Source organism: Pteropus medius, unplaced genomic scaffold (assembly GCF_902729225.1).
Source record: "Pteropus medius unplaced genomic scaffold, Ma_sr-lr_union100, whole genome shotgun sequence".
NCBI lineage: Eukaryota > Metazoa > Chordata > Mammalia > Chiroptera > Pteropodidae > Pteropus > Pteropus medius.
In genome coordinates, this window is record NW_024355205.1 from 6,201,773 (window position 1) to 6,219,102 (window position 17,330).

Sequence of the window (17,330 nt, forward strand, 5' to 3'; positions counted from 1 at the left end):
TGAATATGTTATGATACATGGCAAAGAGGAATTTAGGTTGCAGATGAAATTAAGTTTGTTCAGCATCTGACCTTAAAATGAGATGATCCTGAATTCGGCAGGTGAGCCTAATGTAATCACAAGTGTCCTTTAAAGCAGAAGAGGATGGGGGCGGGGGCAAGGAGGGCAGAGGGAGGCTGTGTGGGAAGGGCTCAGAGCACAGTTGCTAGCTAGTATTGAAGATCAAGGAAGGAGACCATGAGCCAAGGGATGCGGATGGCTTCTATAAACTGGAAAAGGCAAAGAAATGAATTCTCCTGAAAGCCTCCACAAAGGCCTTTAATTTAGCCTGGTGAGACCCATTTCAGATTTCTGACCTCCAGAACAGTAGGATAATATATTTGTATTGTTTAAGCCACTCAGTTTGTAGCAATTTGTTATTAGCAGTAATAGAAAACTAATGTAAGTGGTAATATCATTTTTACAGAGGAAGACAAAGCATTCTATACTTGAGAGGCCACTTATCTGAGGTCATACAGGCATTTAGTATCAGCTCAAGGCAGACTCCAGTTGGTCAGAGTGTGTATCATTCCTGTTAGTATCTGTTCCACTTGTTCACTGCTTCATAACAAACTACCCCAATGTATGGTGGCTTAAAACACTGTATTATCTTTTATGCCTCTGAGGGTTGAGTACAACCCCCTGAGGATTGTAGTCAGATGAAATCCAGGACTTCAGTCATTCTAAGGCTTAACTGAGGTGGACATCCACAGTGGCTCACTCACTCATATGCCTGGCAGTTGAGGCCAGCTGTCAGCTAGGACTCTTGACCAGAGCACCGACATGTGGCATCTCCATATGCCTTGGCCTTCTCACAGCATGGCAGCTGGCTTTGATGAGGTAGGGAGTAGAAGCCACCAGGCCAGTTCGGGGCCACACCTGGAACTGGCATGTGTCACTTTTGCCATATTCTATTGGTCAGAGCAGTTAGAGGGTCCATCAGATTCAAGGGAATAAGAAATGAACTCCACTGCTTGATGGAGGAGTGGCAGGGTGACCCTGCAAAAGAGCAAGTAGGAATAGAGATACTTATGCAGCCATTTTAGGAAAACACAATGTCCTATAGCATCCTTATTTGGAATACTTGAAATTACTTCATAGCAGTCTCACAGTGAATTGAACAATAACTATTCACTGACCAAGTACTACCATAAGGCACCATGCTAGGCCTTTTGGAGGATGGCAGGATAATCAAGAGCAGGCCCTGACCTAAAGCAGTTTTAGCATCTAGCATGAGCACTAAGTGAAGACACTTGAGTACAGGGAGCTGTGGGAGGCAGCTGGTAGCAGAGTGAAGGAGAGGTGGTGCTAAGGGATTCTAGTCAAAGGGTCATGAGGAACGTGCACATAGGTAGTAATCATGCCAAGCTTTAAAGCCATACCTGGCAAAGGGGAGATCTGCTAGTAAACGGTCAGGGAGGCAGGAGTGGTGAGGCATTTCTTGGCAACAATACCAAGTCAGCAGGGCACACAAAACACTTGGCCCTAGTCTATTTTGTGCTTCCTGGAATTTAACTCATATTTGCCTGTGGCTTGTGTTACCTAGGACTCTGACTCTCTAATGGGAGACACTTAGAACAACAAAGAGCTCCCCCAAATTATCAGAAACACATTGGAGGATTTTCTTTATTAAATAGTCATACTATTTCATTGTATTGGTTGATTGCCATGTGATGAACACCAGAAGGCATGCTGGGCTCTCACGGGAATCCCTCTGTGCCCTCTCCATTTATCTCTTGCAGCTCAATATCAGCGCTTTGCAGATAGCGACCCAGAATGGCCACGCGTCCCTTGTCAGCTTTCTTCTCAGTGAGAACATTGATCTGCACATGAAGGTGGAAGTGAGTCTATTCCAATAACGCAGGCTTTGATCCTGGCGCTGCAAGGCTGGCTGTGCTGGGAGATGCTCCCTGTGATACAGATACGTGGTGGGGATGAGGTGTTCACAAAGGAAGAATTCTTTCTGGGAAGGCCAGCTAACTTCTTTTGGAGATTGAGTCTTAATCTTAAGAAATAAAATCCAAGGGATATGTTTTAGAAAGTTATTGAAGTTCCTGAACAAAATGAAATCTTTGTGTTTTAAATACTTATATTTGCTGCAACAAAACTTTCTCCTGTATCTAAAAATGCCATTATTAAATTTATCAGTCCAGGAAAATGATGAGGCTGCTGTCAATAGGAAATATGATAGTTTTTTTTCCCCCTTCACTGAACAATCTTGTTTTTCTTTTGAAAGTCAATCCTTTATGCTGACTTAGGTTTTCTGAAGTTCAAATTTGCTTTGGTAGGGTTAACAAAGGTTCTCTGTGCTGGAATTAGATGAGAAACCCTCCTCTCTTTTTCACTCTATTTTCATTTCTCCTTTGAGAATATTATTTCCTCTGATCCTGCTTTGCCATTATTACTTATTGTATTAACTCGAGAGAAGGGATGTGATTTGCTCCATGACTGGTAGTTTTTGGAGAATGGTGTTAGGGGAATTGGCTTTGAACTTGCCTGGTTCGTCCAAGGATGCTTCCTGTGTATCAAGAGGAGCTGGGCCCCAGCAAGGCCGGTGGTCTCAGCAGGAAAGACACTGCCCACCTCCTTGAGAGGAGGGATGCTTTCTCTCTTTTCATGCTTAGTGCCTCAAGAGGGAAGGTTCTTCCTGAGCAGAAGGGGTCTGCACAGACAGCCTTCCCCTCACACCGCCCCCTCCAGCTCCATCTGTCTCTTATTTCCCTTGCTCGCCCTCAGACAGTTTGACTTACGCATTCTACCTGCTCCTTCCTCTCCTCTTCCTCTGCGTGCTGGTGACAGTCTTGCCAACTCACTGCATCTCTGCTCCATCAATCTACTCCTGTTTTCTGAGAAGGAGTATGGTGCCGATGTTAGAGTCAGGAAGATCTGGGTTCAGATCCTGTCTCTGCCACTTCCTCTCTCTGATACCTAGTGGAAGTTATTTAACCTCTCTGTGCCTCATATATAACACGGGAAATAGAAGACCTAACTGCTAGGGTAATTGTGAATGAAAAATTGTGTTTAAAACAATACTGTTGGGGAAGTGAGTATATAGTAAGTACCATTATAAGAATATGTAACTAATATTTGATATTATCTGTTCTACTTGAGCAACACTGCACTCGGTCCTCATCACCCGCCCTCACACACATCTGCCTTCCCTCTCTCCACTCACTGTGCTTTTCAGCTCAACTACTATTCTCTAAAGGTCTCAATGGATCTTTCACCTTTGTTATTTCACACCTGTACCTTGCCCTCTCGTCCTCTCCACTGGATAACCCTCACCTTTCTCTCATGCTTTACCTGTGCTCTCCCCACCCCTTCAACTGCCCCCTCCAGGGCATGTTTCCTCTCGTGCCTCCAGGGCCCATGGCAGCTGGGTGGGAGTGAGGTAGCTGGAGGCCAAGTGTGTGATTGTGGAGGTGGACAAGGAAGCCTGGAGGGCTGGGTAAGAAGCACAGGGGGAGATGGGGGAGAGCATGGGGGTGTGGCTGGAAGACAGGTGTTTTAGCCACAAACAAGGAGGAAAGGGGAGAAGGCTGCAAGGGCTTGGTGAATACACCGTGGCTAGACTTACATTGGTGGGAGGGCTGAGCACAAGAATGGTGCCCCTGGTTGAGTGGGGTGCTAGTCCCACAACATGCTCTAGGGAGAAAGAGCTTGAGATCAGATCAATTCAGGAAATGCTGTTTCCTCTTTGTGGCTCTTCCAACAGCACTGTAGCTCTTTGAAGGTGCTGAGAAGTCCTGTAGTTAAACCTATTTAATATTTTCTTATCCTTCATAGTTGAGCTCAAATGTCAGTTCTTCACACTGACCTCCAGAAAGGTCGGCTCTCTGCCCATCCACACATAGGCTCTCATACCACTCTCTACTTTTCCTCCAAAGCACTTATCACAATTTGTTATTGTATATTTATTTTGTGATTAAAAAAAAAAAAACAGTTAATATTTGCTTACCCCACTAGATTGGAAGATTCTTGAGAATGGGCCATGTTCACCATTCATTCCCTATTCCTCCTAAAAAGAGCCTGGCCCACAGCAGGTATTCAGCGCATAGTTCTAGAATGAATGAAGGAGAAAGCTGATTGCTGGTAAGCAGGTTTGCCAAACGGCCTTGGAGAGGGGGTTGACTGCTGAATGTGTACTATGGGCCTGTCACCATGCTGGGCTAGTTCAGTTCTCAGGAGAGTATCAGGAACTGTCTGCCAAAATGAGTAGCTTTTTGATCTGAATGATGAAGCCAGAACCTTTGGGATTTCAAATTTTCATTTCTTTCTGCAGCCTAAGGAGTCCCCTCTTCATTTAGCTATTCTCAACAACCATATCGCTGTGGTAAACAGCCTATTAAGTGCACAGCATGATATTGACATCTTAAATCAGGTAAGCCAAACAAATGAGAACCTGGAGAGTCTGTTCTCTTATGTTTTAACACAGTGTGTGCTTAGGGGTAGATTTGATCAAGTTCAAGGTACTCTAAAATTTCCTGGGAGGAATGTGCACATTCTTTTTATCCTTTCCCTTCCCCTGTAACCTTCACTCCCACAAATGCTTTGACTTTTTCATACAACTGGAGTTCAGCCAGTGCATTAATTTAACAGGCCCAGCACTTCTGATAAATAGTAGCGCGGATGTAAATTGCCAGAGGCTCTTTAAATCAAAAGCCACTCCCTCAGTGTGAAATGTTGTAATTAGGGGGAGCCCTTCCCCACAAGAAGGAAGCTTTGTTTCTATGATATAAACAATGTGTCTTCTTTTTTGCCTAAAGGCTAAAATCTTGTAATTAAAAAAAATCACCATGCATTCAATCCACTGGAACAGAATCAAATGCCTCATAAGAGGAATCCATCACTGGCTGGAAATGGAAATGCCGAAGTGGAAGAATAAAGCGGATGTGGGTGGGCACTGTCTGGACAGGGCTTGCTCTCAGGCTCGGCTGCCCTCTTCCAGGAGCTGTTGGGAGGGACTGGGAAGAGAAACCATGGGGAGAGGAGCCCTTCCAGAGTCCTGAGGACAGATGAGACCTCTGGACACATCCCGAAGTGGGCTGTCTTTTCCCAGAGAAGCCTCAGTTGTGCCCTCCAGGTGGGGAACAGCCAGGCACAGTGGGTGTGCCATCCTAACCCACTGTGTAGCCCTCAGTTCCTCATCTGTGAAACTAGAGCACTGACTCAGATCTCTGCAGTCTCCTTATGAGGTCAGTTGTGCCCTAAGCTGAATGGAGATTTCTCTCCTCTTCTGTCCCTTGCTTTCCCAGGGAATTTCTTCCTCTCCCATCTTTTACTAACCCAAAAGTTTGGGGGAAGAAAAACCCCTCTTGTTATTAAATATACTTAGGTGTCCAACAATGTTAATGCCCCTAACCTTTCCTAATGGGTGGACTCTTTGCTACATACACAGACAGAACTCAGGTGTGATTTGGGTTTCACCGGAATTGGCTAGGTTCATTCCAGAGAAGGAGGGTATGTTAGGCTACCATCCAGTTATAGAACTAGATTTTATCATTTCGGTTTTTGTTTTGTTGTTGTTAGACAAGGAATATACTCAAAGTATAAAAATAAGAAAGCATAAATAAACTAAAAGCTTACAATTTGTTTTTAATCCCCCCAGAAAGAAAGAACCATTATTAACATTTTGGTACATTTCCTGCCTTCTAGACTTGGAGCAGCATTGTATTGTGTCTCTATTTCATTTCTCAGTATAGACCTCGATAGGTTAGTCAGTGTAAGCATGTCTTTTTGTCCATCTTGGATGATGAGCCCCCTGAGGAGCACATTGCCACCCCAAAGTGAATCTTTAATAAATGCTCATTGATTTTAATTATGCTAACGCCCCAAATAAGTTGGCCCCGTGCTCTGGTAGGAAGAATACTGGGATACTGGGCTAGATGCTATTGCTTAGCTGTGTGACCCTGGGGAAATTGCTTTCCTTCTCTGATTTAGGGACTGGGCTAGATCATAACCAATGTTCTTTCGGCCCTAATATTTTAGAAATGTCTTCACATCAGCAGTACTTTTGGTAATTTTCTTGTGATCTCATGTATTTCTTTGAAATACTCTCATACTATTGATAGGAAAATGATTATTCCAGAAGAAATTAGAAGTCTCGTACTTCTTTATACATTATAATATAGGAAATTTACAAGAGAGAGAAAAGCATCGAGAAAGCACTAAAAATAACCTCTAATCCCTCCATCTACATATTATAATTCTTTTTTAAATTTTTAATTATTTATGTATTATCGGTTTAAAAATTTTTAATTACAGTTGACATTCACTGTTATTTTATCTTAGTTTCAGCACAATGGTTAGACATTTATATGATTTATGAAGTAATTCCCCCTGATTAGTCTACTACTCACCCAGAACTATATTCTCTATGCTATACTTCACATCCCTGTGACTATTTCATAATTACCAATTAGTACTTCTTAATCCCTTCAGCTTTTTTACCCAGTCCCCCAGCATTCCTCCTATCTGGAAATCACCAGTTTGTTCTCTGTATCCATGAGTCTGTTTCTGTTTTGTTTTTTAGTTTATTTTGTTCTTTAGATTCCGCATATAAGTGAGATCATATGGTATTCGTCTTTTTCTTTTTGACTTATTTCACTTAGCATAATACCTTCCAGGTCCATCCATGCTGTTGCAAGTGGTAAGATTTCATTTTTTATGGCCGAATAATATTCCATTGTATATCATTCCTAATATCACTGATGTATTTTCTTCTCTATATATGTGTGTGTATATATATAAAAATCTATATATAATCTGCGCTCAGCTAAATATAGTGTTGGTGTCTAAGGCTTTTAATGTTAAATAAGTATTTTTTCATTTTTAAAAATAATCTTTGAAACTTTTTTATTGCGTCAAAATACACATAACAAAATTTACCTTTTTAACCATTAGTAAATGTATAGTTCAATGGCATTAAGTACATTCACATTGTTGTATAACTATCACAATGGATGTTGTGTAACATCCATCTTCAGAACATTTTTTGTCTTCTCAAAATGAAATCCCGTACTCATTAAACAATAACTCCCCATTCCCCTCACCCCTGGCAACTACCATTCTGCTTTCTGCCTCTATGAGCTTGACTACTCTAGGTGCCTTGTATTGAATCATTTTTAAAAGTTATTCTTAGTGGTTGCCTACTATTCCAATATGTGGACATACCATAGTTATCTAATGAGTCTCCTTGTTAAACATGTTACTTCATTTGTTTTTCACTGTCATAAATAATACAGGCATAAATGTCCCATGTGCCTACTTAAACATATATAATCTTATCTATTTTCCCTTATGCCTGTATAGGACAACTCTATTTTCCATTTCTCTTTAAACTATGCATGTTTTTTTTTCCTTCTTAACTTGGGTTACCTTCTTGAAATTTCTCATGGCAGAGGCAGCAAACTCCTTTGCATGTGGCTGCTGATCTTGGAAATGTGGAACTGGTGGAAATCTTGCTGAAGGCAGGCTGTGACTTGAACATTGTTGATAAGGTAATTTCATGGATTTCTCTCTGTTCATCTGAGATGGTTGGTAAGAACTCCCTGCTGGCTGTGAGCCTTGAGCAGCAGCATTAGCATAGCCTTTGTGAAATGGACACAAACTGATCGTCAGTAAAACATTCCAATTTTGACTGAGATAGGTTCACAAGAAGTTTTACTCTGAACAATAAAACATATTTTTAAAATTCAAATTATTAATTTTTGGAAAAGATTAAAGATTCACATGGTCCAAAACATATATTTACACACACACACACACACACACACACACACACAATTAGTAAAGGTTTAACAGAAAAAATTTCCCACTCACCTGTCCTTGTTTGGTTCTCATACTACCCTTGCCATACGTATCCATTATTATACATTTGTCTGTTTTTTCCAGAGTTCCTTTATGCATTGACAAGTTAAACATCAATATGTTATACTCTTCTTCAATTCCTCTGTCTTTGTTACACAATGGTGACATACCTCTACGTATTGTTCTGCTTTTAGCTTTTTTCCTTTAACGATGTAAAGTGGAGATCATCTCATATTTGTACCTGGAGAGTTTCTTCATTTTTTTTTTTATACAGCAGCATAATAGACTATAGTATGGACATATCACAATTTGTTAAACTAGTTCTCAACTGGTGGCCATTTAAGTTGTTCCTAAGCTTTTACTATTATAAACAGCTGCAATGAATAAATACACATGTGTCTCAACTCATTTTTTATTTGTAAAAGTTTTTCAATTGTAAAATACAAAATGCATAATGTAATATTGACCATCTTGACCATTTTTAAGTGTGCAATTGAGTAGCGTTAAGTGTATTCACACTGTTATGTAACCAATCTCTAGGACTTTTCATCCCGCAAAACCGAAACTCTGTGAACAACTACCCATTTTCTCCTCCACCATTCTACTGCCCCTGGCAGCCACCATTCTACTTTCTGGTCTCTGTGAATTTCACTGCTCTAGGTACCTCATATAAGTGAAATCATACAATATGGTTGAATAACACTCATTGTATGTGCACACCACATTTTGTTTATCCTATCATCTGTGGATGGACATTTGGGTTGCTTCCACCTTTTGGTTTTTATGTAGACTTGTTTGATGCAATGATGTAGGCTGATGTAGGCTCAGCCAACGGAAGGTTCTAGTCTTACTAAAAGGTATAAATACAGGAGACTGCTGCTAAAACACCTGTTAGGTGCTCACATACATGCCTTCTTATTTCAGTCTTTGCATCTCCTCTGTGGACAAAATAATCTGTTTTCAAGACAAGATTTGAGAGATTTTAATGACAGCAGAGTCACATACATAGTAAGAGGCAGAGCCTGGCTTCAAAGCCATGGCTACTGGCTGCATGGTTGTCTGATGCTTTCCTACAAATGTTGACAAAGGTGACTGCTTTCCCTTCCTTGTCTTCGCTCACACTGTTTATCAGCTCGGCACAGCCTGAGTCCACCCTGCTCTATTTCAGAATCACACATTTTACATTTTTAGGATCTGAAGTAGTGATATGCTATTTGACTTTTCTCTATATGTCAGTTTTTAAAATTAACTCTTTTTTTTTTCTGATCATAAAAATAATCAAGCCCAATGATGACAATCTGGAAAACAGAAAGCATAAGGAGAACACAATCACCCATAATCCCATCGCTTAGTCATGGCTCATTAACTTCTGTAAATATTTAGCATTAATATTAACATTAAGTGTTAGTATTTTCCTATGCTTTCTTTTTGTACTTTATTCTACTTTTTCATTAATTCTTATCACCTCTCAGGCAGTCCTGTGGGTAGAGAATCTATAGTGTTGGCAGAAAATTGATGTTGGGGGCCCTGGTGGTATTGGACTGGATATTCTAGTAAACACTTTCAATGCTACAACTTGGCTTTGTTTTCAGAACAAAAGCCCACAGTTTACTAGGCTTACAATTTGATTTTCCCAGATTTCTCTTCTCCTCCTCCCTCCTTCTTCTCAGGGGCTGGCACCTAGTTAGCACCCAATACATATTTAATTAATGAGTAAAAACTGCCTTTCTATAGGCTTCCACCAAAGGTAAATGACAGTGTCTAAGACTGAATTAAGGACTGGAAATTATGGATAGGAAAAGGGGACCCAAGTATGGTGTAAATTTGACTTTCCCAGAAATCTTTTTTCTTGGCCTGAAGCATCACAGGTTCCTGAGGGCCTTCTACCCTTGATGGCATTGAGTATTTGGATTTCTACTCTAGCGTACCCTCTTGGGGAAGGTTTTCTATGATCTGAAACTCTGGCTCTCAGAATACTGCCTTCCCAAAATAGGCTAATTATGGTGATTCAAATAGCTTTACAAGCCAGATTTTAGACAGTGTACAATTAGAGACTTGCTGAATGCCTACAAAATGCAGTTCTTCCTAATTTCATTACTGCCTCTTTTGATTAGAAGCTGATTACTCTCAGCCCTCATTTTCAGGCTCACCTGAGTCTTAGCGCCTAGACTAACAGCCAAATCATTTGGGTTGTTGGAAGTTGCAAACAGTCAGCCACGTGAGAAAATTATTGGGATTCCCTAAGGATAGACATGGGTTCCTAAGATTAAAATTTCTTCTGGAGTTACTTCTGACTAATCATTTAAATTATCTTCAGGATCTTTGAGCAAATTTTTCATGGGTCATTTTCAAAGCAATGAGTAACACCGTCTTTTGCTCAAAAAAAAAAAAGCGTAGATATATAGATTGTGCACTGCATAAAATCAAGGGAAAAAATGTAGGAGAAACTGCTTGCAAAGCTGTGTGCCCTGGCTTTGAGCTATATCCATCTTGACAAAGGTGTGCCTTTTGTAATTTGTACAAGGTACCATATGGGCTTCAGGCCACTTATGGCCCAAATTATGTCCAGTATAGCCCTTATTGATCATTCCAAACCCTCACCCTTGGTTAAAGGCAGTAATGATATAATAGGAAAAGAAAAGTTCTAGGTAGGAGTCCAGCAAGCTGAATTCTGTACTATGAATTAGTAGTATTGTCATGATTGATGTTATTCTTAATAAGATCCAGTCCTTTTCTGTCTTAACATTCCACCGTCTTCAGCACATGGGTTCCACTTCCTGGTCTAAGGTGTCCGTTCAAGCTCTTGCCATCATGCTAGCATTCCACTTAACAGAGAGAGGAAAGGAAGGGGAATGACATCCCTCTTCTCTTTAAAGATACTTCTCAGAAGTTGCATATGCCACTTCCATTTACATGCCATTGACCAGAACTTAGGTCCCAGACCTAAGTGCATGGGACACTAGGAAATGTTTGGGGTGCCCAAGTGCCTGGCTAATACCAGGAGTTCTTTTCCTATGAAAGAAAGGAAGAAAAGCTATTAAGGAGAGGGAGCATGGAACCCTGACTAAAGCCTCTACCACAGGTGGAGTCAGCCTTTGGAGGAGAAAATGTGTGATCATGTTGTTTATTCGTTGAAGACTTCCCAGTGCAGTGAGCCAGGGAGACCCCTGGGAATACTAGAGAAATGTTTGGGTTCTCATTGATAGAGGGATTTGTAAAACATCAACTGATGATGGTGGGTCGCCTAAGCCCAAACTCTTTCCCTTGCCCAGTTGACATAGTACCAGGCACTATCGATATCTGTCATCTCTTGAACAATTACCATGTGCCATGTACTGTCCTGAGGGCATTACATGCATTATCACATTTACCCTTTACCACTATACCATGAGGTAATTATTGAGATGGATAGAAGAAGCTGAGGACTGGCCCAAATTTACCCTGCAAGGAAACAGTAGGATCAGGATTTGAACTCAGGTCCCCTTGTTCTAAACTAGAGCTCCTAACCACTGGGCAACATCACCTGATGCTTTCACTTTGACTTTTAGCATGGGAAGACTGCCCTGGCTGTGGCCTCCAGAAGCAATCACAGCCTTGTTGTGGACATGCTCATAAAAGCAGAGAGATACTATGCCTGGAGAGAGGTAAGGAAGGTTGATTCCATTAGAGATGCATTTGCTGTTGTGACATTTCCTTAGCCAAGGTGTCCTCTCTCTTTGGGGGTGGGTAAATATCAGCAGCAGGCTGAGGTAGAAGCATGGGACACAACACTGCAAAATCTCTCATGTTTCCTGTGTCAGACAGACAGTACTCGAGGTTTTTATGTCAGACATCTCTATCTTGAATCACAAAAAATGATCCAATGACATATAATATTGAAAATGTAGTCTCAGTTACCACCTTACCAGTTATATATAGAAAATATATATATATATATATATATATATATATATATATATATATACGCTCTGAAATAAGGCAATAAGTAGAAAATGTCTGAAATCATCTAATGCAATTACTTCCAATTTAGAAACACGGCGAAAACATCAGGGAGCCAAGAACCAGCTTTACTCTGACATTCAAGCAAGATCACAGTCTGGAGACCAGGCATATTCGCAGCCTTCTCTGGAACCTGGCTTACCGTCAGCTGAAGGCCAATGAGTGGCAGAGGTTGGCCCATTCGTGGCACTTTACAGATGACCAGATCAGAGCCATTGAGGAGCAGTGGTCAGGTGAGCACGCCTAGACAATACAGGCAAGAACATCCAGCATCCGGAACAGCCGTTCTTCCTGGTGGCCAATCTTCTAAGTGCTGTGGATGCAGACTCAGGGCTCTCTGTGAGAGGATTCCAAGCCATGGAATCATTTCGGCCAGACTCCAGCTGTCAGAATTAGTGAGATCAGGTCGGCTGGAATCCTTAGTTTTGCTTTTTTATGATTTGACGAAAAGGTAGGAAATATAGAAAGTTTGTTTGGCATTAATTAACTAATTAGCTTTAAAAACAAAGAAGCAAACACTTTTGGCAAAACTCTCTATTCAGGGCACTTTCCATACATGCATTTCGTGAGATGTGGACGAGTCCCATGCTCGGGGGTTGTTTCGCATTGTTGATTGCTAGAGATTATAGATACGGAACCCACAGCCCACCAGATACTACTAAATTGTGGCATTCTTATTGCTAATTCTAAGATATATTTTGATTAAAAAATAGAAGATAATGACTGCATTGAAAATGTTGAATGTTGATTATAGTTTGGGAAAAGATTTCTCTGTTATTATTTCTCCTTTGTCGCTAATTAGACGTAGTGTTCTGTGGAATCTTCAGGAAAGTTGTCTCCTGGAAATCTCTCTTGACCTAGAGGAATGATTTGGAAATATACTTTCAGAGTACTTGCTATCAGGATAAGGGAGATTTTAAAATGTTTCAGTCCAACATTACAGAGTGCCTAGTGTGTGTTTTGCTTTGCCAGGTGAGGGATACGTCAGCTCTGTAAGCCCTGGTGCTTGTTTGGTGGAATTTATACTCTAGTTGGCATGATAACAGTAACATTCACAATGCAGTTATATTGTGATCAAAGTCATGGCACCAGGGAGTTTGTGAGCTTTTGAGCAAAGGAGTGACATGTTGATGACGGTATTTAAGAAAAGTTAGTTTGGCAAGGGCAAGATTAGGAGGATTCACCTAGGAGTACATTTTTTATGTGCGCAGTTTGCTCTCCCTGAAATGCCTGCCCCTCTAATAGTCTGTCCCACAAACTTCCTCCCAGGAGCTCAGGCCCTCCTCCTGGTATCTGTCTGCTCCCGCTCATTTGGTAGAGCTAGGAGCCTATCGTGTGTTTGTAACTGGTTTGTATCATGTGTTTGTAACTCTCAGTTTGCTGCTGGGAATGACAAAGGCTTCCCGTCTTCATATCCCAGCACTTCCCCCAACACTTCTCAGGAGTTAGGTATCCAGTGAGTATTTGCCCAGTATTCACTGGCCTGGGGGATGCAGACTTCCATCAGGAAATGGAGTGACAGGATGTACATGCTTGCTGCTCAGAGTATGGGCAACAAATAGCATCAGCAGCAGTAGCACCACCACCACCCAGGAGCTTATTAGACATGCAGATCTTTACCCCAGACCGACTGAATCAGAATCTGCATTTTAACAAGATACCTAGGTGAAATATACTTTCAGTTTGAGTTTGAAAAGGTCCACGTCTGATTACCAGGCAGGAATGCAGCTGTAAAATCTTTTGTCTGCTCCTTTGGGCTGTGTCAAGCACAGTAGGTGCGTGGCAACTGCTGGAATGAGTCCAAACTCTAGTCATCCGAAAGAAGCACGGTGAGAGGAACTAGAAGGGCTTTCATCAATTGGGCTTTTTATTTAACAGTCATAAGAAGGAATAAATTTGCAACCACAGTCATAGAGAAAATTTAGTTAGAATTGAGATCACGATTATAAAGAGACATTATCAACATGTCGTGTTTTAACCATAACCTTTTGTGCCTCGCACAGGAAAGGAAAGCTTCCGTGAGCATGGCCACAGGGCTCTGCTCATCTGGCTGCATGGGACCCTGATGACACAGGACACGCCGGTCAAGCACCTGTATGAAGAGCTCGTACGTGCAGGTTTCCCAGAACTAGCTGGTGAGTTAGTTTTTGACAAACAGAAACTCCTGCTCCCTTAAAATGTTAGGGGACAGTCAACAGAAGTAATACTACCTGAGTAGCAGCAGTCCCAACTTGGTGTTAGCTGTGGCTCATTCAGAATATGCAACTTCTCCTTTGGTGAGCGACTCAGTCAATACTAGTCCCGTTTTTTAGCCCTATGGTTCTCAGTGTCATCCTCAATGAGGCATTTGAAAAAGTATAGGAATATTTTTGTTTGTTTGTGTGGTTGGGGGAGGGAGGATAGGGAAGATGGGAGGGGCACAGGAATGTTGAATCACGTCATAAGGTTATAGGATAGTTCTCCACAACTAAGAATCATTGTGCTCCAAATGCCATTTTGCCCATGCTGGGAAATTCTGCAAGTTAGTGTATTTGAAAATGTTATCTTTAGGTTGAGAAAAGAGCAGACAGGCTATTACTTTGCCAGCTGAGGTTACTGCTGAAAATCGGTCTTCCATAGATCATATTGTCAGGGAAAATGCTTTGAAAATTTATCAATTAATTAGGTGTAACTTGCGTGTAATAAAAACCATTCAAGCAAAATATAGAAACACCTGCCATTATTTTTATGATGCTGCTTTACCTGAAGCTGAGATCATAAATGCATGAATCAGATCACTGATCCAATATTTAGTTTCAAGCAGGAATAGTACAGGGGTGACACCTACCTTCTGTGACATTATCCTTGTAGCACTGGGGGTGTTCCCTCAACTTTATTCATTCCTGTGAAAGCTTATCCCAGGGGAGACTAGAGGCAGTCCTCTGAAGTGGAGAAGGGCATGTGCTCTGGGCTTCTATCTGAACTCCAGTGCTGATAGGCTGTGTGATCTTGAGAAGTTCTATGACCTCATTGTACCAGTGTTCTCATTCATTAACTAGAAAAGTGTCTATGTCAAAGGGCTGTCGTGGGATTGAGTGAGTAATAGTGCCTGGCACATAGCAAGTGCTTAATAAATATTAGCTATTAATAATAAATGTTATGCTGTTTTTTTCTAGAAAAGATCCGTCAATTCAAAAGCGAAACTGACTCAAAACCCAAGAAATGTGCAATTTCATAAATGCCTAGAGAGATTGTATTTAAATGATTTGCCACTCAGCATTCAGTCCTTTTAAATTCAGTTCTTTAATGCTGTAAAGTTCCTCTAGCAGTAGGATTGATTTTCCTTTCATCTGTGAAGATGGTTCTGACAGGATCCTCTAACATGAAAAATGGTATTATACTTTCCAATCACTGAAAAGTCCAAAAATTTTTTTAGTTTTTTCTTAAGGCAAATTCTGTATGATTTTCCAATTCTTGTCATTTGATGCAACATATGTGATAGCATAATCTAGGATTTTGTCTATCATGCTTTAGCAAAATAGATGGTGGGGACAGCATCATGGCATGTGGGAAAACGAAGTGTGGTAGGATAGACATGGTTTTGCATCATGATTTTTGCCACTTATTAGTTATGGGCATTCAAATTCTGATCTTTAAGTTTCCTGCTCTATAAAATGGAAGACATGTCTACCTCTTCCATAATATGTTGGTGAGGATGAAAGGAGAATGCCTGTGAAATGCATAACATCATGCCCACAGTATTGAAATCATTAACTTTTATTTCTCCTGAAAGAGAAACGATTTGGAAATTTATAGCCACTACTGGCTTTAAATAACGCATATATGTAATATATCACTTAGAAAAGACTAGAAGTATATATACCAATATTTTTTTTATCTCTTTGTGATTTAGTTATAGGTGATTTGAATTTTCTTTGTGCTTTTTGGTTTCCAATTTTTTTCACAATAAACCTGTATTATTTTTGTAATCTGATAAAGTTATTAAATAAATATGAAATCAAGTATCAATTTATATCAGCTTATTACACCTATTCACATAGTGAATTTAAGGCTCTCCATTCTCAAATTCTGACTCTAGGTCTATAAGGCCAAAAATAAAATCATGAGCAATTTCAATCCAGTTAGTCTATCATGAATTTATAGTTCAACATCTTGAGCCCACTTAATGTGAATGTTTACAACAGGTAATATGTTCACATGCGTCCCAAAGTTTTTAACAAAGATATTCAGTGAAAAGTCTTGTCCCCATTTGTTGTTCAGTCTGGCCAGTTTCCACTGACCTTGCTACTCTTTTTCTCCCACAGCCCCTCCCCCCCAAATCTGGGTCACTTCCTTATATAAAAATAAATATGAACACATATTAAAGTGTTTTAATTGTTGAATTTAACTTAGACTAACACTAATTACTTGATGCTTTAGACAATTTCCAGAGCTTAAGACTTAAAAAGAAACATAATATTACAGTATTCATAATATTCACTTCAGTTTATCCACGTGGTTATGGCTTGCATACTGAATGCTGTCATTAATCTAGGTTCTTCAAAGAGCAAAGCCTGAGGCCAAAGTGTATGTGCCACTGCCTTTTTTAGGAGCACAAATCCAAGGAAGCAGGAGGAAAAGGGGAGTGATATGGGAAAGAGGAGTCAAGACTAGGGTGAATTACCAAATTGGCCACCGCTTGGCGTCAAGCACAACTGATTGACCTCGAGGGTACTCTCTTCTGAGAGATGAGAGAGGGGGTAGTTAATACATCTCAGGACAATTCATACGGGGGAGAAAGGAGGAACTGATCTGTTTACAAGGAAGTGTTCATTCTGGGCGGCATGTGAATGAACTCCAAGTGGGGCCTGCTGGTCTCTCCTGACTTGACTGGGAGTAGAGGGAAGACCTGGGGAAAATGCCCTCTGTACAGGTGGATGACGACATGCTGTTTGTTTGTGCTTGTTGAAACCCATGAGGAGCTGTTTGCCACAGTGGTAGCTGGACCAGGACCCAGAATGAGTGTTGCATAAGAAGGACCTAATACTCTTTTAAGACATGATGAGATACTTCCAACAATTCAGAAAAGCCTTGGTTTCCCACTTTAGAAAATGGGTTATTTACTTATCTCACATTTATTCTCTGATGTCCTGTTAACAGTGTAAGGCAATAAGAAAAACTATTTCCTATAATAAAGTTAGAGTATAGGGCTAGATCATGTTCAAATTGGAAGAGCCTTTGGATTATTAAATCTATCTTTACTTAATGATATAAAATTGAGGTCCTACACAGATTCTTCAGAATGTTTTTATGTAACCCACAAGTAATTTGGGAAATAGGTAGGATGGTAGATCTCATAGTTTCACAGATGAGAATCCTGAGATTCATCTAAATTGTCTAGCCCAAGGTAACCCCGTCAGTCAGATATAGAACCCATTAGAGGCCTGGTCTTGTTCTCTTGGATCAGTTTTGCCCGGATGGTTTCTTCCAAATGGACACTGAAA

The 17,330-nt window shown here is 40.6% G+C and overlaps 1 protein-coding gene across 1 annotated transcript in view; it reads left to right on the plus strand.

Annotated features, from left to right (window-relative positions):
* The window catches only part of ANKDD1B (ankyrin repeat and death domain containing 1B), a 42,483-nt gene extending 26,318 nt beyond the window's left edge, over window positions 1-16,165 (plus strand). Inside the window, exons 9-15 of the mRNA XM_039857709.1 lie at window positions 1,782-1,880; window positions 4,322-4,420; window positions 7,440-7,538; window positions 11,397-11,492; window positions 11,879-12,080; window positions 13,851-13,982; window positions 15,003-16,165. Of these exons, the coding sequence (XP_039713643.1) occupies window positions 1,782-1,880; window positions 4,322-4,420; window positions 7,440-7,538; window positions 11,397-11,492; window positions 11,879-12,080; window positions 13,851-13,982; window positions 15,003-15,064 (789 nt within the window). The 3' untranslated portion in view covers window positions 15,065-16,165. The remainder of the gene's footprint in view (window positions 1-1,781; window positions 1,881-4,321; window positions 4,421-7,439; window positions 7,539-11,396; window positions 11,493-11,878; window positions 12,081-13,850; window positions 13,983-15,002) is intronic.
* The last annotated feature ends 1,165 nt before the right edge of the window (window positions 16,166-17,330 follow it).